The sequence below is a fragment of the Homalodisca vitripennis genome, unplaced genomic scaffold (genome assembly GCF_021130785.1).
Source record: "Homalodisca vitripennis isolate AUS2020 unplaced genomic scaffold, UT_GWSS_2.1 ScUCBcl_5639;HRSCAF=12456, whole genome shotgun sequence".
Classification (NCBI taxonomy): Eukaryota; Metazoa; Arthropoda; class Insecta; order Hemiptera; family Cicadellidae; genus Homalodisca; species Homalodisca vitripennis.
In genome coordinates, this window is record NW_025781751.1 from 4,498 (window position 1) to 26,494 (window position 21,997).

General features: G+C 54.9%; 2 protein-coding genes and 1 pseudogene across 2 annotated transcripts; 1 reads left to right on the top strand and 2 right to left on the bottom strand.

Annotated features, from left to right (window-relative positions):
- Nucleotides 1–14,831: 14,831 nt before the first annotated feature.
- On the bottom strand, nt 14,832–16,344 carry LOC124373462 (annotated as a pseudogene).
- Nucleotides 16,345–16,667: 323 nt separating this feature from the next.
- On the top strand, nt 16,668–17,406 carry LOC124373463 (general negative regulator of transcription subunit 3-like). Its single transcript, XM_046831836.1, is given in 4 exon segments — nt 16,668–17,119; nt 17,121–17,159; nt 17,161–17,235; nt 17,237–17,406. Coding segments are annotated over 4 exon segments (630 nt in total). The 5' UTR covers nt 16,668–16,678; the 3' UTR covers nt 17,312–17,406.
- Nucleotides 17,407–19,199: 1,793 nt separating this feature from the next.
- On the bottom strand, nt 19,200–19,658 carry LOC124373465 (40S ribosomal protein S23-like). Its single transcript, XM_046831837.1, is given in 4 exon segments — nt 19,200–19,352; nt 19,355–19,447; nt 19,449–19,583; nt 19,585–19,658. Coding segments are annotated over 4 exon segments (420 nt in total). The 5' UTR covers nt 19,645–19,658; the 3' UTR covers nt 19,200–19,220.
- Nucleotides 19,659–21,997: the final 2,339 nt, after the last annotated feature.

Here is a 21,997-nt window from a genome sequence, read left to right on the forward strand (position 1 = left end):
TGCGAGCCCAGGGAGGCTACGGGACGACGGGGCCGTTTATCTCATGTACCGGGAGTCTATATTCCCCCCTCGTCGGAAGGACGCGCGCCGAGGGGAGTGTGCCGAGGGCATCTGCAAGAAGCTCAACCAAGAAGGAGCTGGAGTTTCGGGGGATATCAAGAGGTTCTGTTCCGGAAGAGCACAAGGACGTTATTCCAAGTATCTACCGCCAGGCGTGGAGCCGAAGGGAGGGCACCGACGAGAAAAATCAAGAAGAAGCAGCTCGTTAGCACCGCCAGTAGAGCTGTACTATGCACGCACAGGAACATGGAGCGGAAACGCTTCCGCGGGAGAGACTCCGTATTCAACAAGCTGGAGCGCCTGATATGCTCCGTCATAGTCTCATATGGCGCCCTGATCATCCTGCCTCCTTATATTCCCAGATGGACGCCCCGCGTAATTTCATGGCCAGCTTTGGGACAAGCCCTGCTGAACCTTTCAGCTGGATCTTCGCCGACTCGATCAAGAACATCTACAACTGCTTCATCTTCCTCCTCATTATCCGCCCCTTCAACATCGGGATAAGGTTGGGTGATAAACGGAGAGTGTGGATAATCGTCTATAGAGAATCGTACCTTTCCTCACCCACGACAATTTCTGACGACGTTAACAAGAATGCTGGTCCTATACATCCCCAATCGACTCTGTGCTTTGTCACCAACCAATATTTACAACATTGCGAGGAGCCCGTCCCAGACAGGAGACGCTGAACTCTCGAGTGTCCAGCGAAGTCGACAACACGTACAGAAGCAGGCGATGGACCTGCAGAAGGAGGGCCAGCGAGCAGATTAAAGAAAGGCCAAGGTCGTCCTTCATTACGACTGCTTCTTCCGCAAAAATCACCAAGGGCAAGCTGGAAGTACAGAGATACTTATTCACAAAGAGCAACTTCCTGAAACTCCAAGCAAATGAAGAGCAAGCGCAACAGAGGTCCATCAGACAATAGTCAAGGAATGGTCTCTATGAGCTCGCTCTCAGGGATAGAGTATTCTGACTCCTTTGAGATTCAGCGGGGCTGACAGGTGTATCGGTATATATGGGTATTACGAACAACACTTTTATTGTTTAGTTGGGGCTGCTCCAGCGGCATGCCTCGGATACCTCGCGCGCGCTTGCTTGCTGCAAAGTAAATACAAACAGGCTAGTGTAGGTGTTATGCGGTGTTTTCTGTTGGAGGGAAGGCCGATGGGGCGGGCCTTTGCGCGCCGCGCGGTCCATTTGCTTGAGCCTAAGAAAATTAACAGAGCGCGAAGAGGATCTTTCCCTGTTCCCGTTTTCTGTAAAAATTTATAGCATGCATATGTGACTTGAATCTGCCCAGAGCATTAGGAGGCGCAAATTTTGAGCCCCCATGCCGTGCTAAGTGGAAGAAGAAGCGTATGAGAAAGAGCGACAGGCCGACAGGACGGAGAAATGAGAAAGAAGACATAAATTAAAATACTCCTTTGCGTTCTAATCTTGCCGCGCGGGAACAATGTCCATGGTTTTCGCATTATTCAGCCTCCTCGCTGAGATGCCTTGTCTTTCAGGCCCCAAAGTGAGGGCGCGCGAGCCGGACTGATGCAAATGCCACGTATTGCCGGCGGGCGCCTTTCATGCCATTTTCTGTATGCTGAGCAGTTTTGCTATTCAAGCAGATTATCGCTCGATCTTGAGCCTCCGATGCCCGGCATGGTTGAAGTTGATCCAGAGACCCGGAGCGGCTTCGCATATGGGCCAGAATCTCTCCGCCTGCTGGAGTCGAAGGGACACTCCGCTATGTAACGGAGCGTGCGAGCAGGTGGGAGACACCTGGGTGTACAGCATCAGCGGGGTGGAGCTGCCAGAGCCAGGCCTGCAGCGCCTATCTCTGCAAGATCTGGGGCCGGTCCATTGTGCACATGGCATGCCGATCAGCTACCGTCCATCAACCGGCTCCCGCACGATGGGTGGCAGGAGCTCATAGACTGCTGGTCGTGCCACAAGGGCGAGTTCTAGCAGCATGACGGGCCTCAAATCAGGCCGCGCCCGCATGGGATTCTCACATCCAATTTCTACATGATTGCCGATAAGGAAATCCTTCCGCCCTGCAGCAGCTGCGACGCAAAAATACTATAACGATCTCTCAATTGCACTCTCTGCCGCGCACCCTCATCTATCTCTTCTTTGAGGAGCATTTTCAAGCCAAAAGCTCGCTTGTCATCAGACAAAATGGCACCAGCTATGAGATTTAAGCACTTCTACAAGTGCATTCTTCTAGGAGAGACGGTATGGAGTGCGATAAAAATAGGGATAAGATCCACAGACAAGGCCCCAGCACGGACGGAGTCATGAATGATTTTTATGTGGGCCAGATACTGGCAGAAATTGTAGAGACAGCGACCAGCACGAGAGCACTCGGGTACAGCCTGTCTTTTATCAGGCGGGATTGAGCCTGGAGAAATGCGGGCCGCTTCTATTTGCTTTAGCCCTGCCCCTGGCCAGAGATACTCCCAAGACGGCTCGAGCTTTTTAGGCCCGGTGCAATTGCCATCCTCAAACAGCAGGGGCCATTTCGGAACCTCAAATATGCCCGGAATATCGGCTTGTGCATCATCGGTGTTTGTTTCAGACTTCCAATTTTAGAAGGTAGCACTCCCGCGCCATGCGATTTGGTGCCTTTTGGAACAAAACGCGCATCCGCACTATGCAGACCACTATATCGACTACTGCGGCCTCTCAGAGGACATCCGAAAAGTGTCCAGTGCTGATGCCAGTGAGAGCACCTCCATGGGATTGGCCTTTTTCGAGAGCTACGATGCTAATTTCGAAAGCGTATTTGGGTTCATCCGGTATAAATACGAGGAAATGGATGCCTCTCTTGGCCGCATTGAGGCGCAAATAGTCGAGGGGCGGAAGGAGGCGCATCCGGGCCTGGAGGATCTGCTGCGCGAGATGGCACTGTTTGCCGAGTTTGTCCGCGTAAATACCGAGGGCTTCAAACGGATCCTGAGGAAGTTTCGCGAGACGCACCGGCGCTGCCGTGCCGAGAGAGTATATGGACAGGCTGCGCAGGGAGCTTACGAAATATCGACGGGCTGAGAACAAGCATATATACGGGGCAAAGCAGGCTGAGGCTCAAGATGATAAGGCCTGACAAGAAGCAGAAAGCAAGACAAGCTTTGTCAGGAAGACAAACAATACTGGGTCCATGGCGAGAACCTCACTGCCCTCAAGGCGCGGATAGTCGAGCACCCTCCCGTCTAACGTCTTTAGCGGCAATCCAGAGAACGGACGCCATACAGCGGGTGGGACTGCAAAGCGCACGACACATGTGTGTCGAGCGTCTACCGGACAGCACGAGGTTCGAGCTCTACCATGGCCGTCTGAGGAAGCTGCATGGGGCAGAGGCAATAAGAATACGCTGGTATGGCGCGAGCTCGCCGGAAATCGTCTTTGTGGAGAGGAAGAGGCACGAGGAGTCGTGGACAGGCGAGCGGTCCAAGAAGCTGCGGTCAGAATATACGAGAGGACGTGGTGGACTACATCAACGGTGCGATGTCTGGCCCGAGTGGGAGAAGCTGAATGGCGAGGAGGTAAGGCGGCTGTATCAGGAGATCCAGGCGGCCATCCTGAACAAGGGACTGCGGCCGATGGTGCGGACGTTCTACAAGCGGAGCGCAATTCCAGCTCCCGAACAGCTCGAGGGTAAGAATTAGCCTCGACACGCACCTCACTATGATCAGAGAGTGCAGCAGCCCGCGAGTACGAGCACAATGAGTTCCCTCTTACCCAGTGGCGGCGCCCCGACGTCCTCTGCGAGTGGCCGTTCAGGGGGGCTGGACAGAGATGAGGCGGTCTTTTTCCCCGCACGCCATTTTAGAGATAAAAAACCCCAGGGAGTTGGACGAGACAAAGCCGAGTGGATCGAGGATCTGCTCGCAAGCAGCTATGCTGCGCACGTGCACAAGTTTTTCGGAAGTACATGCATGGCTGTGCAAATGCTGTTTCCTGGAATATCGGCCATTCCGTACTGGCTCCCGCAGATGAAGACGGATATCCGGAAAGACCCGTACACGGCCGCAGGCCTGTGCGTGCCCTGGTCGGCAAGGACCCTTGTCTATGTTCCTGGCGAGAGCGAGGCCGCGACCAGCGAAAACCTAAGTCCTGTGTACGACCATGGCAAGAAGATTGCAATGCCCGGGAGGGTAGAGCCCAAAATCCACCTTGCCAACGAAAGGACATTCCTTAAGTGGATCAAGTTTGCCATATTTCTTGGCGGCGTCGGCACTACGATGGTGAGCATCGGAGACCGGGACGCCCTGCTGTGCGGCGCGGTGCTGACCCTGGTGGCCGTGGTATTTAGCCTGTATGCACTGCATCTCTGGCAACTGGAGGCCCAGCGGATCTATACCTACGACGCGAATCCATATGATGACAGATGCGGCCCGACGGCTCTGATAGTCATGTACATAGTTTGCAATGCTGGTTATTGTTCTCTTCAAGTTTACATGGCAGCCATACCTGAATTAAGTAAATTTTATGCTATGACCCCGATTCAGGGCAGTTTATTTGTAAGAGAGCACACGGATGCTTAATTCGAGACTATTGCAGAAGCTGCAGACTCTCATCGGAGAATCCTGGCATTCTCCGCAATTTCTTTCGTCGGCATTTTCGGAGAGCACCGCGGACAGCGGCTGGACGGCGGCTCTGTGCGCCTTAAATGAGGGCACGCGTTTGAACAAATACGTCAGGGTCCTGAGGCCATAGATGGACACCGCGGCATTCCACTATGGCTTGCCTGATGAGGCTGCTTACTCCCGGAACAAGCGTGCTGTCTCCACAGCACAGCGCTGCCAGGAGGGCAGCAGAGCTGCCATCCTCGAGCTCGTAGGCCCTTGCTGCATAGAGGGGAGGCCGCAGCACTTAGCAAACTCGGGCCTCTGCGCAAGGAAGGCTGCCGCAAACCCCATGAGCTGCCCGTCCCCAGACATGACGCTCTGGGTTCGCATGCGCGAAGGCCGCCTGGAAGATGGAGGAGTTGCTCTCCATGCACTCTCTCGCCAGCTCCAGGAACAGAGACGGCTCCCTGAGAGAGAGGCGAGCACCAGCTCCTCTACGGCCGGATCGCCGTGCTTACCCGCGTGACCCGAATGTAAAGCCAGATGAATAATTTGTAGAGATCCTCAGGCAGGCCTCTCAGAGACGCCTCAGTTTGAAGGAACAGGGCTGCCCCTCCGGAGAACCGCCCCACCTGGCACTCGCCCCTGGAAAGTTATCTCTCTTGCGGCGCCAACTATTCGCCCGAGCATCTCCTCGGATGCAGTGTGCAGATTTCTCTCTAGGTAGGCGACGATCTCGTACAGGGAGTATCTGGGGCTCAGACAGGTAAGGGCCGCCGATCTGCTCGGGATAGTCCAGACAGCACCTTGCCTGCATACGCATACAGCAATGTCGCCGAACTCCTCAAATAGCAGGCCGGATGGACTCCTTCTTGTGCGCAAATCAGCAGGGGGGCTGCCACTGGGATCGCGGGGGAGTATTTCCGCGGCGCCGGCCCTGACACTCTCGTCGATAAGATCCGCGGCCGGGGCATTCTGCGCGCCGGCGATCTCCTCGAGCTTGGCCGGCGTTCAGGCACAGGCCGTTTGCAAACAGCCATGCGAAGAGGTCGCCGTCGCCCGTGAATGGTCTATGTTCTTTATGATGTGCCCGAGGATCGCTCCCAGCACCAGTGTGGCATGGGGTGTTTTCCATTAATGATTGCCTTGATGGCAGGCCCACAGATTGGTGCCGTCCTCAGGGTGACCAGATGGATGTAGCCTTTCATTACGCACTGAGGCGTCTTTTTGCCAGGATATTGTCGCCGCAAACGCCACAACGTCTGCTGGCTGGGCAATGACCTCAAAGTTGACCTCAATGAAAGAAAAGAACAGCCGGGTGCGGAACGAGGACCGACTCAACGGACGAAAAGCCTCACAATCTGCATGAGAATATCGTGGCGTCCTTCCTCGACGCCGTCTCCACAAGCCCGTAGCGCCTCTCGAGCAGTGTCTGGGTCGCGCTGGCAGATAATGTCCTTCTGACGACTTCAGCCAGCAGCGAGGAGTCGAGGAGACCCGCATTGCGCTCGATAAGGGGGCAATGCAGCTTCGCAGTGCCCGCTGCCGATTCGCCCACTCGCAGAAGCCTCTGGCCAGGTCTGGAGACGCACAGCGGCCCAGCAGAATGCATGCCTCCTAGACCAGCTTTGGCTGCTGCAAAGACTTGACATTTTTTATGAGCTGCATAACAGTGGGAGCGTCGTAGTCATACTCGGCCTTCAGGGGTAGCTCAGAAAAGAGCGCAGTCTGTAGAGCCAGGGCAGCAGCTCCTCCACGAGGCAGCGGCCGTGGCGCGTCGCAAGCTTTATCATGTTGTGCTTGCAATCTCAGAGGCAGGTGAAGCATGACGAAGGTATCAAATAATGCGGCATCGAAGGACGGAATTCCAGACAGGCTGCCAGAATTGCCGTTAGTTTGTACGAAACACCGGGCCCTTCATGTTCCTGAGAATGAGGGCATGGCTTCTATCGTCCAGCATCCGAATGTGCAGCGAGTCGCTTCTGCTCACGAAATAGACCCTTGTCCCTCGTCGTCCATGTGCCTCGAGAAGCGCCGCCGCGCAGGGATGGCCTGCGAGAGCCTCGTCATCCTCATCTTGGACTCTGCAGCCGATACATTGCTGCAACATTGGAGATGTCCAGGGCTCGTCCCCCAGATCCCTGCCCAGGTACGCACAGCACAGCAGCCGGTAACTCATCCCTGTTAAACTCCCTGGGAGTGGCCGCCTCTGGATTCGCAAAACCGCAGATACTCTTGCATCTCTCGGCCATCGCCAAGCAGGAAGCGGCGCCCTGTTCCGTCGCGCAGGGACTCCTCTCGTGCACAGACCACGCACCTCAGCAATGGGGCACAAATCCTCCGGATGATGTCTTCCGAGTAGTAGGGAAGAGGCAGCAGCTCCGACAAAACTCCGTTGCTGTCCAGATATCCGTAAGAGAGAGGAGTGCGTTACGTCTCGAGAGCCTTTCTCCTAGGTGGCCGATGGAAATGCAGATGAACCAAGCACCTGGTTGCATTCTCGCTCAGGCAGTTCGTAGTTGGACCCCCTCAGAATTTTGGGGCCATTTCGTCGAGCACGGCCGTCTCGAGGAAATCCGCGCAGCATGCCATAGTGCGCCTGAAGTAGTCCACAAAAGAGCGGGTGAGCTTGAGGTCCTCGAGGATGGCCTTTGGAGATGGTCCTTATCGAGTACAAACTCCCATCAATATCCGGCGAGAAAAGCCCCGCCTGTGATTGCGCGATAAAAGTTTTTAAACTCCCCCTGCCCCCCCTCCTCGTAGCCGCCCTAAACGGGAGTAATCCAAAAACAGCCAGATCGTGCGCGTTGTATGTGTCTAAATGTGGTTATAATGCGCGCACGAGAAATTCGAGAAAACGTCCTTATGGATGAGTCGAGTCTCATGTGGCCGATGAGGTCCTCATCAGGAACACCGAGAAGTTTTTGCATCCGAAGGCGAGAATTTTCCCTCTCAGAGAGCTGGATGGCGCTCGAAGAGAAGGGCCCTCGTGGTGGTATAATGGATTCCTGTGCTCCCGACCATGAGAGGAGGAGTGTGTGGGTTTTGTCGAACAGTCTCGTCCTCGACGAAAACGGAACCAGGGCCTTCCCGGCGGTGGAGCATTGATTTTCCTGGACTTTTTCTGATTTCCTCGAGCCTGTTCTTGTGAATCATTAGGGGGAATTTTTCATGCTCGCGGAATATTGCACAGCACCAGGCTGGGCCACGCACGGGAATGCCCGGGCGGGCAGAGATGTGCTTGCAGCTTACAAAATAGGACGTGATCCATAGTCTGCAGCAGGAGACTGCGCGAGCGCCGCCAGGACGGAAGACGTGGCCAGGCAGCATCAAAAGATGGCCGGCATTTCGCACAACCGGAGGAGGAAGACAAGTGAAAGCAGGCTCATAGAATGGATTAATTTATTATTCGGCCCTTAAGTAGCGGACGGCCCTCGAAGTAGTCGGGAGACATGTAGGTGTTGTTAGCATTGGCCTCTTTGAATGAGTAGTGGAGGTGAGTTAAAGATGGCCCCAGGGACCAGAGGAAATGGCAAGAAACGTGACCGATAACCATGGAAGGTTCACGGGCGCAAAGTAGGGCGGGCATCGCGCTCGTCCCGTCAAGCGCTAGATCCAATGGTCAGGCCCGTAGATAGAGCCGGCGCACATTGCCCGAGCTATGCCGCATACGCCATCGTACGACGCCCTTGAAGAGCGGCCTGATGTCCTGCGGTCGATCTTCATACGAAATGGCCTCCTTGAATAATATCGAAAAAGGCATACTTGGAGATTTTTGATCGCCGACGACACAACCCAGGTTTGGTGTAGGACCATCGCCCTATGGGGCGACCTCTTCGTATCATTCCAGTAGCCTGGCAATGGCGCATGTTTGTCCGAGCCCAGGGCGGTGGAAGTTGCGGGACCGCGAAAGTAATGTCGAGAAGGACAGCGCTCCGAGGAACGAACGAGATGAGGATCGGGAAAGGCCGGCCCAGGACGCCACCGCCGGAGCGTCCCCCGAAACATACCACTCGAAGAGCTCTGGAGAAACGGGGCTTACATAGCGATTGAACGAAGAATGGACGAGGAGGGCCGTTTGTAGCTCAATCTCCCCTCGACTTGTTACTCGCCGCCAGTAGCATCACTCCTCTGTCCCCTCCCCCAGCATCGCCCGCCGGCCCGCAGCGTGGGGAGTTGGACAGAAGAGGGGAGGTGGTAGAGAGGTTGGCCGAAATGTTGTAGAAGAGCGTCATCGCACACATGGCGCAGGAGCAGCTGTGAGAGACAAATGCATAGTAAAATGCCGTCGGTCATGGACCACGCTTGACCTTGCGCTTGACCTTCTTTTTGTTTTCCTGCCGTCCGGCGGCGCTGTGGTACGCGTTTCCTTTCCGTTCCCGACGCGCTCGGGACCACAATGGGGTTGGCAAAGACGCGGTCGAAGGCAGACCCTCTTGAATGCCCGATAACAATGCCGGGAAACGAGCACCACCGTGGATATGGTGAAATATATGGTAGTAAGCTTCTCCCTGCGAACCCTTCGTAGGGGGTACTTCTTCATGATTGCTGTTCCAGTACTTGAGACGAGCGGGCGGCAAAAGAAGCGCCGGCAACGTTCGAGAAGATGTAGGAGGATTCTGACCGAACCGGCTTGATTCTGGTTGGCGGAGCAGTGGCGAATTCCCACATAGTGTGAGGATAGAGAAACGATGACCATGATCGAGCGATAAAACGTCGCAGTAGGACGTAGAAGAGCGATGAGCACCCAGTGGTTGAATATGAGTCGCGCAGATGAAATGTACAGGGCGCTTATTTCCGCGGCATGTCCGCCGTGATTGCGATGAAGAACTCCTCGGGCCCCACAGCTCCTTGAAACTGGACATAGTTTCTAAACTTAATGAGCGCTGCAAAACCAGGTAAGGAAACAATGAATCCAAATATCCCCATGTTCGTGAGGCCAAGCCTCGAATGTCTTGTCTATGTCAAAGTTGGGGGCCAGAAGCTTCTGCACCATCCCCTCAACTGGCGAACTAAATGAGGCAAAGAAACGTGAAGATCTTCAGAAGCCAGTTCTGGGCCCGAATCGGCACCAGGCCTGGAGTATTATGACATTTGGTCCTTGTAATGCACGCAGGAACGTGCTATGTATACGCAATACAATGAAAGAATTGCGCAGGGCCATGAGGCATGAACCCGCGAGATACGTACCTCGACCGGAAGCACAGGAAAGGAATATATGCTTCCCAGGAACGAACTGCTGAAGCTCCCTTTGGCATTTGATTATTGAGCTCCTCCTCGGTCATCAGAGTGCTGTGCTTCCTATTGGTTGGCTGTCCGAGAACAAGCTTCTGTCATGGTAGGGAGTACTAAAATTTTTCCGTAAATATTTTCAGAAAAAGGAGGATGGGGACTTTCAACGCCTGGCACCGGAATTCTGTCCTGCATGGCCGAGAGCCGCTGGGTGCCTCGCGCGAGAGATGCTGCGCTTCTCATAGAAAGGTCCAAGTACAAATTAATAACTTCTTATATTTTGCTGTACGGCAACTTATATCCAAAAGAGACGGCATCCTGTGAAATAATGCTGGGCAAGCGGTCGCCAGTGGGATTGCTGTGGGCTCGCCCAAAGTGTATTCTCCGAAATAAAGTTGAGAGCATAGCGGCGCCAGGCTGCGCGAAAGCTAGAGAAGCGGGGGAGGGGATGAGCAGCGGGCCATACGCTGACGCTGGCGAAGGGAGGCACAGACTCTCTACTAGCGCCCATCACGGCCCGCTGTAACTGGTGGATTTTTTTTTTTTTTTTTAAAAAAAAAAAAACCAGAATGCAAGCTGGAAATATCCGCTTGTCATTTAGACCTGGCTTGGAAAAGATTTTTCCCAAGACGGGGCGGATGCAGAGGCCTCTTCCTCCTGCAGTCATATACCCTACAATATCAGAATGGCTACCGAAGCAGGAAATTGCTCGACCAGCCAATTGGCAAACTTACCCCGCTGTGTGTCCGGAAGAGTCCGTCCCCACATGTCCCAGCCGCCATTTGGTCCCACGGCGCCCGCGCGCGGCCCAAATCAGCAGGGACGAGCCCCCTGCCATCCTGCAAAAGGGACCCGGCACCAGGTATAACATTCCCGCAGATGCCCACGGAACCTAGGCAGCTGCCCCTAAGCGCAACGTCATAGTCCTCACTTTCAATGAAAAACATTTTAATGAGATATGGCATAATCGGGAGGACCACAGCAACTCGATGAATAATTAAAAAAGTGTGCCATCCCAGCCCTCGAACGGCTCTCTGCCGCCCTCTGGAACAGAAAAGCTGGCACACCCCCCGCCGCATGCTCGCCGGCTCTTGCGGGACAATTCTAAAAGCCCCTTGAAAATTTTTGAGAATTAAAAGTGTGAACAGTTATTGGGTGGCATGCCCCATACCTCATGATCATGAAAAAAACGAAATCCTCTGTCTGCGCGACTTTGAGAAGAGGGGCCCCGTTTTTGCACAGGAATACTTGGTGTTGCCTCGACCTACGGCGGGCGCCCGAGAACAGTGCATGCACAGCTCCGGGGCCATGCCCAAGGGGCAAAATTTGGTCATAAACAAAATCGTATGAGGCGATAAATGGTCCATCAACGAGCCTGTTCATCAGGTTTCAAACACGAATCCGCCAACACATTCCTGGGTCAAACCAGTCTGTGTGCGTTCCAGGGACTACGACATCGCTCTTTCTATCTCACGCGAGAGTAACTGCGCCGCCGCTGCCACTCGCTCCAAGAGCACCAGCTATCCCAAAAAAATTCTTGCTTTAAGGAGCTTGTGCGGTTTTCTACGGGGGCTGAGATTCTTTCCTGCCCTCCGCTACCTGACACTCGAAAGGACCAGATCCTTACACATTCCTGTCCTTCCGGAGAACATCCTCCATCGAACACGGAGGGGCACATCAAGCTGGAAACTACTCCGTCTTTTGGCAAACAGTTCAAAACGAGACCGACTGCGAGGGTGCTGGAAGATATAAGAGATTATGCCATCTCGCTGGGAGTACTTGATATCCGGCCGACTTCATCCAGGGCGGGGGACTACCTGGTCTCCTCGGAATTGTTTCTGATACAAGATGGCCTTCGGCTACACGGCCTTTCGGGCATGGAGGACGTTTCGACCGAGACTCTCAATGCCCATGCAAACAAGCCTTCGGAACTTCGAGTTTTTCCCGAACTCTGCGGACCCCTGACCTCGTGGGACCTGATAAGCCCTGCTCTTCAACAGCACCGCACACGGACCCCGGTGATGGCTTGAGGAAGCTTTGAGGATGCCGAACATTCTGATGGAGGCCAACCCGTTCCTTTTGTGGGCATAAGACGGGAAGAAAGCTCGAGGAGTGAGAAGCCTTGGAGCCGCCCGTACATACCGAGAAATAGAATACTCTGCCGCGGTGCTGTGCAAGCCTCTCCCGTCTGCTGAGCATTATTTATACAATCAGGCGCGATTTTTATAAGATCCGGCGACAAGGATGGATATGGCCATGACCCTTCAGCTGCCTATAATACGCGGTTGAACTACCGTCAAAATGTAGATGTCCAATCGCGCGCGCCAAAACGGCGAGCTGCTCATTGTCGATCTTGGAACAGCGGGGCAATGGAATGAGGGCTGTACCCCCGCGCTCCCTCCAGCAACGCGACGCCACGCCAAATGCACTATAAATAAAACCCACGAAGTAATCTATCCCTATTACTCCGCGCTTTTGGCCACCGGTATTTAATGGTATCCATTGTCGATTATGCTGCCATTACCCGGTCTGCTCAAGCGGCTGGCAAATGGCAGAGCACCTACTGTTAAGGCTCCCTACCGGTACAGAGTATGAGGCAGTTCTGTGCAGAACTAACAAAATCACCATTTCTGAGGAAAATTTAGGACGCCGCTGTAATTCATGCTCCTTCTCCCATTCCTCCTACCTGATTACCCTCCATGTCCTTGTCCGGGGCCCTTGCCACTACTCGCTGATCTTGGCGGTCATTGACCTCTGCCAGTTTTGATGGAGAAGGTAGTGAAAGAGAGAGCAGGTTTCGCTGGTTGTACATAGCCACATCCTGCACACGCCCGGAATGCCGGGACGAAGATCATGCCTCCGCGGTATGAACATGATGGTCGGGGCGGTTAGTCTTTCAGGTTTTAGATAGCGCCAGGTTATTACAAAAAGTCGAAAAGAAGTTCGAGTCGAGCGCGGCGAGTCCTTCTCTCTCCCACTCCATCTTGGGAGATGTTATGGTGTTTCTGTCGAAGGCCCTAGAGAAATTCGCCCTTCTTCGATCCGAAAAGCACAAACCACCCGCTCCAGCGGCCTGTTCGAGATGCATCAGGCTCTTGTGAATTACCTCTATATCCCGAAGTAGGTAAGGCGGTATGAGATGCAGCCGAAGGGGTCGGAGCCTTCGATAGCAGGAAGGCGTTTTCCTGCCGGATGCGCTGTCAGACACAGCTAATAATCCTCATTAGTGCCCTAATCAGGTTGTATAGGAAACTACCTCGCAAAATGCACGCCACGGGCGGGGTGTGAGGGACCACATCGAAGCGGCGGAGCGAAAACTTGTTGCGCATGACCAAGGAAGTCCTTTTTGAATTTTATTCGAAGATGAACTGCAGGCCTGGGAGTCGCTCCTGGGCGGGAATTACCGGGAACCCTGGCTTATCCATGAAGAGCGCGTTTTTGATTTTTTTTGAATGCGGACAGCCATGGAGATCCTACCCGGCCAAAGCACCGGAATGCCGGGAGGAGAACCAGCGAACTAATTAGGAGCCGCGACGCCTGGCCCTCCAAGGACCCTGCCACCGCAACCCGAGCCCACTAATACTCAACATCACGTCCATCGTTAGGAATTTAAAATTTGAACGGCGCAATCGAAGATCGCGCTGACCGCAGAATCCTAGAAGTAAAATTTATTAAAAATAGGATAAAGTTAAGTCCCTCGAAGGCTGCATGCATGCAGCGCTCCTCTTTCCAGTTGAAGTGGTGGTAGTTGAAGGACGTCCCTGTGCACCTCAAGCATCCTGAAGGTGCCGCAGATTGAGCTCGCAGCTGTTGCCGGCCGAGGCTGAGCGAACATTAAGCAAGGCAAAAAAAACCCCACCGTCCCTTCTGAGTAATGTGGCCCAGATCACTCGAATGAATGTCGGCGCGGGACCCGCTCCAGTAGTACAGGGTTATGCAGCGCGCTTGAAGGAGGAGCCCCGCTCTGACTGCAGGCAGTGAGTATGTATCTAATAATGGAAGGCGCTCTGCACACAACTCGCCAAAGCGCGAGTTAAATAGATAGTGCGTCATTACATTCTCCGCGTGTTTGCAAGGATATATAGGCTAGATTTTTCGGGGGAAAACTCCTCATGCATTCTTGTATTTGGAGGCCTCCATGTGTTGTTAGATACCGTGATATTAGCACAGGACATGTCTTATGGTCCGATGGCAATGGTGGTTGTCTCGCCGGAGCTTGTAGTCTTATAGGTCTCCAGGATTATCCCTCGTCGAGGTAACCTCAGAGTCTGCAGCGGCGGCAGCTGTCCAGCGGCCAGGATGGTGGTAAATTGGCAACACAAACAGTGGCGATGGAAAACCCGTAGTCCTTCTGTCCCCGTGAAGATGGCCCTGGTATATTCCCACTGTGTTCTGCAATGCGCGTTCGCCTCCTTGATGAGAAGCGGAGATAGTCTGGTCCCCCTGTATTCTTTTGAGAGGCAGAGGAATTTATGCTCACGGCGCGGATGCTCTGCCCTCCTATATGCACGGCGTGTCTTTTTGCAGTCAAGTACCCGACCATCTCCTGCTCGCAGGGCGATGCCTAGGCTGAAGCAGCCGAGATGCTCGGGTCCGAGAAGAGAAAATCAAAAACTCCTCAAGAGTAACTGAGACGGAAGGAGGAATCGGGGTCCTCCACATAGTTGTTTCTCAGAAAGCCGGCGATTTGCGGGAACATCGGAGCTCTGCCATGTCAGGCCATGGGGGAGTTTGATGCGCCGCAGTCGAGGCTTCGGCGGGGGCGGCAATGAACCCCGGCCCCTCGCCAACACCCACTGGCTGTGTGCTCCAAAATTCGCCGGCCATGGATGGGTGAATTGTGCTGATGGTTATAAAGAATAGGACCTTGCAGGCAGCGGAAGATCTCGCGCGTGCGAGCGAACGACCCCGTCAGGAAACAAGAAGCGCCTGCACAGCTTCCTCAGACAGCAATACAAGCACCTCGAGCGCCCATGAAGTTTATTTCTTTGCAATTATTGTGGAGTCCCACAAGCAGTATCGCCTCTGCAAGATTAAATGCAGACCGCCAGCATGCTCCTTCTTAAACTGCAGTCGGCTCGAGCACGCCCAGCTCGAGCATGTCGCCGACGCCTCCAGGCAGACCCCGGCATGGTGCGAGGAAGAATGGGCCCTTGCGCAGCTTCTGCATCATCGAGTCTGAATCCCAGCCCAAAGTTCGCAGCAAGAATGGACGGGATCCTCTCGAACGCCTTGGAAATCGCCTTATAAAAACAGTACTTTCTCGCCAGCAGTGCCCAGCGCCATGTCGCGGGCCATCCTGCTCAGCTGCATTTCGACCGACCCCGCCCCCAGTCACCACGCTTCGGTGCTTTAGCGCCGTCTTTATCACGCAGACTGCATCGTGAACGGCCCTCTCCACCTCTTCCAGAGCCTCTGCACCGGGCCCCTCAGAATCAGCGTCCTGGTCTTGATGCTGCCCTCCCTCCAGATAGTTGTAGCGGGTCTTGCCGAGCTGCGCTCCTCAAAGAGATCACAGGTGCACAAATCAATAACTTGGTGGAGCTGGAAATGGAGCCTCCCAGGGACTTGGCAATCTTATCCAGATTGCAGACACGCCCTGCAGAGAACACATTCTTGCTCGCAAAGTACTCGCGTGGCATAGTCACCTATTGGAAGGCTGCTCAAGACCACATTTGCGCCCTTGCCAATAATGTCGTCGAGCTTCTCTCTTATGATCGCCCACTCGGAATCCACCACGCGCTGGTACTCCCTCCACACCCTCGACCCTGATCTCTGCATTCTCCTTCTCGCTCTTCCACTCTAGCTCCCAACATTCAGAAGACATATCCTGGGGCTGGCTATCTTCTTCGGCTTGCTGGTCGTATCCCGCATAGGTGAATGTCTTCTCGAAACGCCACGCCGCCCACCAAGACCGAGTCCCCAGCGACCCGCCCGGCAACCTTGCTGACATGCAGGTCGTCTGAGGCGCTGAGCCCGGCATCAGTATTCTTGCAAAATGGGCCTTCTCGTTGCGCACCGCTTTTCGAGTTGAGGCAGGTCTGTGCCAGATTGTGGAGATTCTCGTCTGTGTACTCCACGGCCAGCTCGTCGGTCCTCTTCAAGCAGGCGCTCCGGAGCTCCTTTATTGCCTGCGCCATTTTTTCCAGCGGATACCTCTCCTTAACGTACGGCGCGAGAGAATTGAGGATTTCGGCAGCAAGCACGACTACACTCGTGGTGCCGTCTCCCACCTCGTTATCCTGCGACTTTGCTGAGGGAGGCAAGCATGCATGCGACAGGGTGCTTGAACTCCATGTTCTCGAGGATCTTCGCCGCCGTCGTTCGTAACGAGGAGCTTTTTGCCGTAGAACAGCTTGTCGAGACCATAGGGGCCGAGCGTCGTGGCCAGCAGCTGGCCCACAGAGTTGCAGACGCTGATGTTGGAGAGGATCTGGGGAATCCCCGACCTGCTGTCCTCGATCTGCTCGGTCTGAAACAGCATCTGACTCATAATTGGGCAAAATTTTCATGCCTTATGGATTACACTGTGGACTTTGAGGTTTCGGAGGAGGAGGCTGCAAGATGGAAGAGCAGGCGCTATTATTATCCATTCAGCGAGTTTGTCGAGGAAAACGTGGACTCGTAGGCCTGCAGGCGTCTGCTTCTGCCCCAGGGCCCTGCCTGGCGGGCGCGCGGGCAATAGTCGGCCTCGAATGCTGCGCAGCATTTATCTGGAAGCAAAACATGCACTTCTCTCTTCGGCGGCTGCTCGCCCCACTGCTGCCCTCGCTGGAGATCCATTGTGCTCCTGGTAATGTTTTTTTTGCGCCAAAGATTTGCCCTGCATGGATCGGCAGCGTCCGCCCTCAAAGAAGAAAGAGGAGCTCACGCCTGAAGAGCTCTGGAAGCGCGTGAGCCAGCAGCTATCGTCCAAGAAGCAGGAGGCGTCGCAGCGCGTGCAGAAACGACGGAGCCAGCGATTTCTCGTCGTTCGCGTCCGAAATCGCGAAGATCACTGCGGAGCGCCTTTCCACCCAGAGCAGATCAAGCTTCTTTTACACGGAGACCCGAGAATTCGTTCCTCAACATGCCCCTCTTTAAAGAGCTCGAGACGAAATACCCGATCAAGAACAGGGCGCAAGACACCCTCGTTTTTCCCCAAGTCGCCGCTTTATTTATTCGACAATCCCAGCTTCTACAAGCGCTTCGACTTGGACACGCTTTTCTTCATATTCTACTACTGCAAGGGGACCGTGCAGCAGACATATGCAGCCATCAGGCTAAAGCAACTACGCATGGCGGTACCATCTGAAGTACAAAATGTGGTTTCCAGCGCCTCGACGAGCCCAAGCTCATCACATCCGAGTACGAGAAGGGCGAGTCTATATTCTTCGACTACGAGGACAACATGGAATTTCATGAAGAAGAACGACTTTGTATTCGAGTATTTCTATCTCGAGCAAAACGACCATTATTAGCCTCAAATACTGCGCCCTGCAATTAAGTAAATTTATGTTGCATAGTTCGCGGAGCGTCTCCGTCTTGCTCGGGCTAGCTATTCACTTGCCGTCCTTATTACGCAGGGCAAGCATGCCACGAGGCTTCCAGCACGAAATAGACCGTCTTCGGAGCAGACGTGGCCAGGCGCATACCAGCTCTGCGTCTGGGATGCCGAGACGGGGCCTGGATCCGGTGCCCGAGGGCTGGAGTACTGCGGTGCGTTGGGCCGTGTCCTACCATGCGGATCCTCAGGCGGAGCCGAGCTCCAGGCTAATCATGCTCCCCACACTAGCCCACAGCTCCCTGCGCTTTCCGCTGGACTCGTCAATTTTTTGCAGAAACTTGCCTTTCTATCTTTTCTAGAGTGTGCCTCAGCTTCGCTGTTTGTCTCTTAGCAGTGCCAGGTCCTTGGCGCATGCATAGAGATTGAGCAGTGCTTTTCCAGGAGGCAGGGCCTGTCCGGCGAGCCAGTACTCGGCGGCAGCCCGCCACTTCCCGGCTAGGCCGCCCAGACAGCCAAACAGCGCATCTACATTCCCATTTAGGAATGTGGATGTCAAATGCGGCTGGGCCAGCCATGTCTGCACTCGCCCATTCAACGTCTCGCACCAGGCTGCCAATCCTAGCGCCGTAGACCGGGTAGGACTTGCGCAGCCCATTGTATATTTGGAGTGCCTGCGAGAACTCTCTGGTGAAGAAGTATGCCTCTCCGAGCGCCTTCTTCTCCGACGTGCTGCCGATTGTATTTCCTGTAGAAGTTAAAACCAGAGTGTTCGAGCACTACAGACAAATGTCTCTGGAAGGCCTTTTCGGAGATGCCTCTGGCGGAGCTGGCGAACTCTTCCTCGCGCATTGCCAGGCTTGTATACGAAAAGCGCGTCCGACGTCTCTGCAGGGACGGGAGAGACCACCAGTCTAAGCGCCGGAGTGCCGTCATAGACGGGCTCGTGGGTGCTGATAAACTCTGACGGGTCCTTGCTGTCCAGGAAGCATGGCGGCAATTGTGCTGAAATATTCCTCTGGCTGGCAGAGAAATGAAAAGCACTCTGTCTGCTGCAGAACGCCGCGACAAAGCCGTCTTTGTCTGCGGCGCCATCTGCAAATTCTAGGCGCCACTGGCGTCCGCTCTTCTTTCCCCTTCATAGCAGGGCCGTCCCTTTTAATGCAAAACTTTGCAATGGGCTCCCACGTCAATGCGCCTGCAGGAGCGGCGGCCTTCTCGGATAGGCTGCAGACTCATGCCGCCCGCCGCTGAGCGAGCTACTGGCATGCAGAGACATCGCAATGGCCGGGGCGTGACACCCGGCAGCTCAAATAGGTACAAAACAGTGTTTATTGCTCCAGGCCAGGGGCCTCGCTACTTCTTAAGCAACTCGAAGTACTTGATGATCAGGAGTTTTAGTTTTTCGAAGTGTAGGGCGTTTCTCAGCGAGGCAACTGCCGGGTGGCGGTCGAGTCCGAAGCGGCCGAGCAGATCGCTGTACTTGACCTGCATCGAGGACTTGTTGAAGCCGAGAGTGGAGGCGAGGAAAGCGCTGGGGTACGAGCGCTTATCGTGTATGATCTTCAGGTAGCGCGTCTCGCTGTCCTCGAATTCGTTTATGTTGAGATTGTTGTATTCCCAGAACATCCTGCTCAGGGGCGCGCCGGCGGCCCTCTCTGTATTTCTCGATATTGATGAGGATGTCGACGAAATTGGCGAGCGCTTTTTGGACGCGCGCATCCCTCTTCATGGGTCGGAGGGCAGGGCTGCCAAAATTTTCCCTGCGAAGGAAGTGGATTTCTGCGGCCGCCTGCGCTCTATGAACAGCGCGGCCAGAGCACGCACGGCTGCAGGGGGATGTGCGGCGGCGAGGAGGACCGTCGTGGGATTAAGAAATATTTTAATTACTTGTTGGGCTTCTCGCGGGTCCCGTTTAGGATCGCAGGCAGAGACACGCCGCTGACCTTGGTGATCTTGTACTTTATACCCGGCATATCGCCGACGGCCCTTCCCTTCTTCCCAAGGCCCTCTACACACAGACTTCGTCATTTTCCTCGATAACCTTCAGCGCACCGTCCCCAGGGGCAAACGCAAGGAGATTCTTCCCTGTCGCGATGACCTGGATGCGGCATTACTTTACGAATGGCTGAGTTGGGCTGCTTGGCCTCAACACCGATCTTCGCCAGGACAATGCCCTTGGCCTGGGGCTTTCCCCCCATGACATTGTTGGCCACTTTCCCGAGCTGGCGCCTGCGGTAGGCGCCATCCGTGCCTTCTTTTGAGCTGGCTCTTCTTCCGCAGTGTGCAGGCAGCAAAAAGTCCTCGCATACGGGGCCAAATTTTTAAAAAATTTTAGTCAGAAAAGACGGCCGCTCAGCCAGCCGGATTGGAGGAGGCCTCTGGGAGGCTTTCCGGGGGGCCCGGATGAGAGGCCCATTGCATGGCCCCCTGCATACCTGGCAGCTGGGGCAGAGGGCTTCTCCAGGCGCCTCCTCGCCGCAGAGGCAGGCCAGGGCACGGGAGGATCGGCGCCGCACCCATCCTCGGCCCATCAGGAGCCCGTGCTGGCGCGCTGCCCAGGACGTCGCAAAATTTTGGAGATAGCGGAAAATTTTTTCCGGCCCTCTCCAATGGATCAAAGCCTCAAAACAACTTTGCTGAGCACACTGAGTGCCGATGCTAACATAAGAAATAACGCAGAGCTGAAGTTGAAGGAGGTCGGCAGAAATCCAGAGATGATGCACATTATACAGTCGGGTCCTCATGACAGACCCCAGCATCCGCGTCAAGCAGGTCGCCTCCATATTCTTCGCGAACGCGGTCAGGCAAAACTGGAAGGCCCCGGAGATGGCGTCCTTCGTTTGCAGGCCATCCGCGACCAGATAATCGCACTGCTCATCCCGAGGACCGCTTCCCGAGACAGTGCTACCTGAATATCCTCCAGTGCATCTTCGACAACTCTGAGCCGCGGACATAGAGGCCCTCGTGAGGAAGCTGCCCTACTTTTTCAACAGCGCGGACAGGTCTGCACATAAGGCGGCGCTGGTTCTCATCGCAGGCCTCCTGAAGTCGGAGGCGCTGCGGTACAACCTGGAGGGCGTGCTCACCATCATCTTCGGCGAGAACGGCGACAGTCCTTCACGCAGCGGTTTTCCGAGGCGCTGGTCCGCAAGGACTGGGAGGTTGCAAAGATCTGCATGAAGATAGTCGCGCGCACATACATGCACTATTCCCTTCCCGGGTATCTCAACACGCTTGCGGTTCTCGAGGGCCTCTATGCGATTTCGCTGAACGTCATGGGCATGGAGAACATCGGGGACGAGATGATGGAGAAGCTGAGGAAGTGGGGCCGCCTTCTTCCTCTTCAAGGACGGCCAACAAAAGCTTCAAGAAGTACTTCAAGAACACGGAGTTTGTCGACTTTGTGCGGCGGGAGGAGACCATCAACCAGCTGCTGAAGGCATTCTGCAGCATAGTAGAGCGATACTCCCAGGGCCAGAAGTTCCATCCGACGACGCTCGTCCACACATGCGACTTCTTTGCGCTGCTGGCCCAGACCAAGACGACGAAGCCGATCATCAAGAACTGCTTCTCCGTCCTCCTGAACAACTTCATCCTGCCGTCGCAGAGCTTTGACTCTGAGCTTAAGGAGGACGTTCGAGTGCGAACGCAGAGCACTATCTCATGGCGCGCTACAACTATGTCTCCCTCGGACCTCCGCTCGAGCACTGCGTCCTTCTTTGGCCGACATCATCCACATCGACAAGGAATGTCAAGGCCGAGGTGATTGGGAGCCTCGTCGCGTTCCTGGACAGGCGCGACGCGCCCCAAACTACGAGGCATACCGGTATGGCGTCATCGGGCTGCTGGCCACGGAGCAAAAGGGGGTTGCCAGGCTTCTGGGCCCGAGAACTTCCGGAGGCTGCTGGCCAACCAGATATTCCCAGATCTGAAACTCGCCGCACATCTTCCTGGTTTCCCAGGCCCTGTACTTTCTGGCCATGGCCGACGAGAATCCCCTCGACTCTGCAGCCTCGCTGGGCGCGCTCGGGAAGGTGCTGGAGCTGATGAACTCGGACCCGGAGGTGCTGCCCGTGGAGGCCACGCTTGCGATGAACTTCTTTCATGGGCAAGGAGGGCCTCGAGGAGGCGGTCTCAGGGCTCATACCGATGCTTTTCGAGAAGGTCATTGTGTTCTCCAAGCAGCACCTTCTGGAGTCGCTGAACACGCTGATGGACGCCATAATAGAGAACTACACGGATGTGGGTGGCGGGCTTTGCGCCGCAGTTCGCAGAGTCGATTTGCAGCAACATCCCTTGAGCACATCGACCGAAACGAGGAGTCGCGGATATCCATCCACGGTGTCGGAAGGCTCATTTCGACGCTGGACAAGCTGGTGGTGAATGCAGACGGCCAGATTGGGATTATAGAGCGGGTCTACCAGTCGGCCTACAAGGTTGTCTACACCATATTTTACAGGAAGATGGAGGACTTCTACCAGGAGACCTTCGACCTGATGAACAGCTTTTTGTACACTCTCAGGCGCGTCGATGCAGATCTGCTGCGCATATTTACGCTCTGCCTGTCCATCGAGCGCGATGATCTTTCCTACTATCCCCGCGAGATAAACGACTTCATCGACAACTTCCTGAGCTACGGCAAGGGCAGCATTTATCAGCA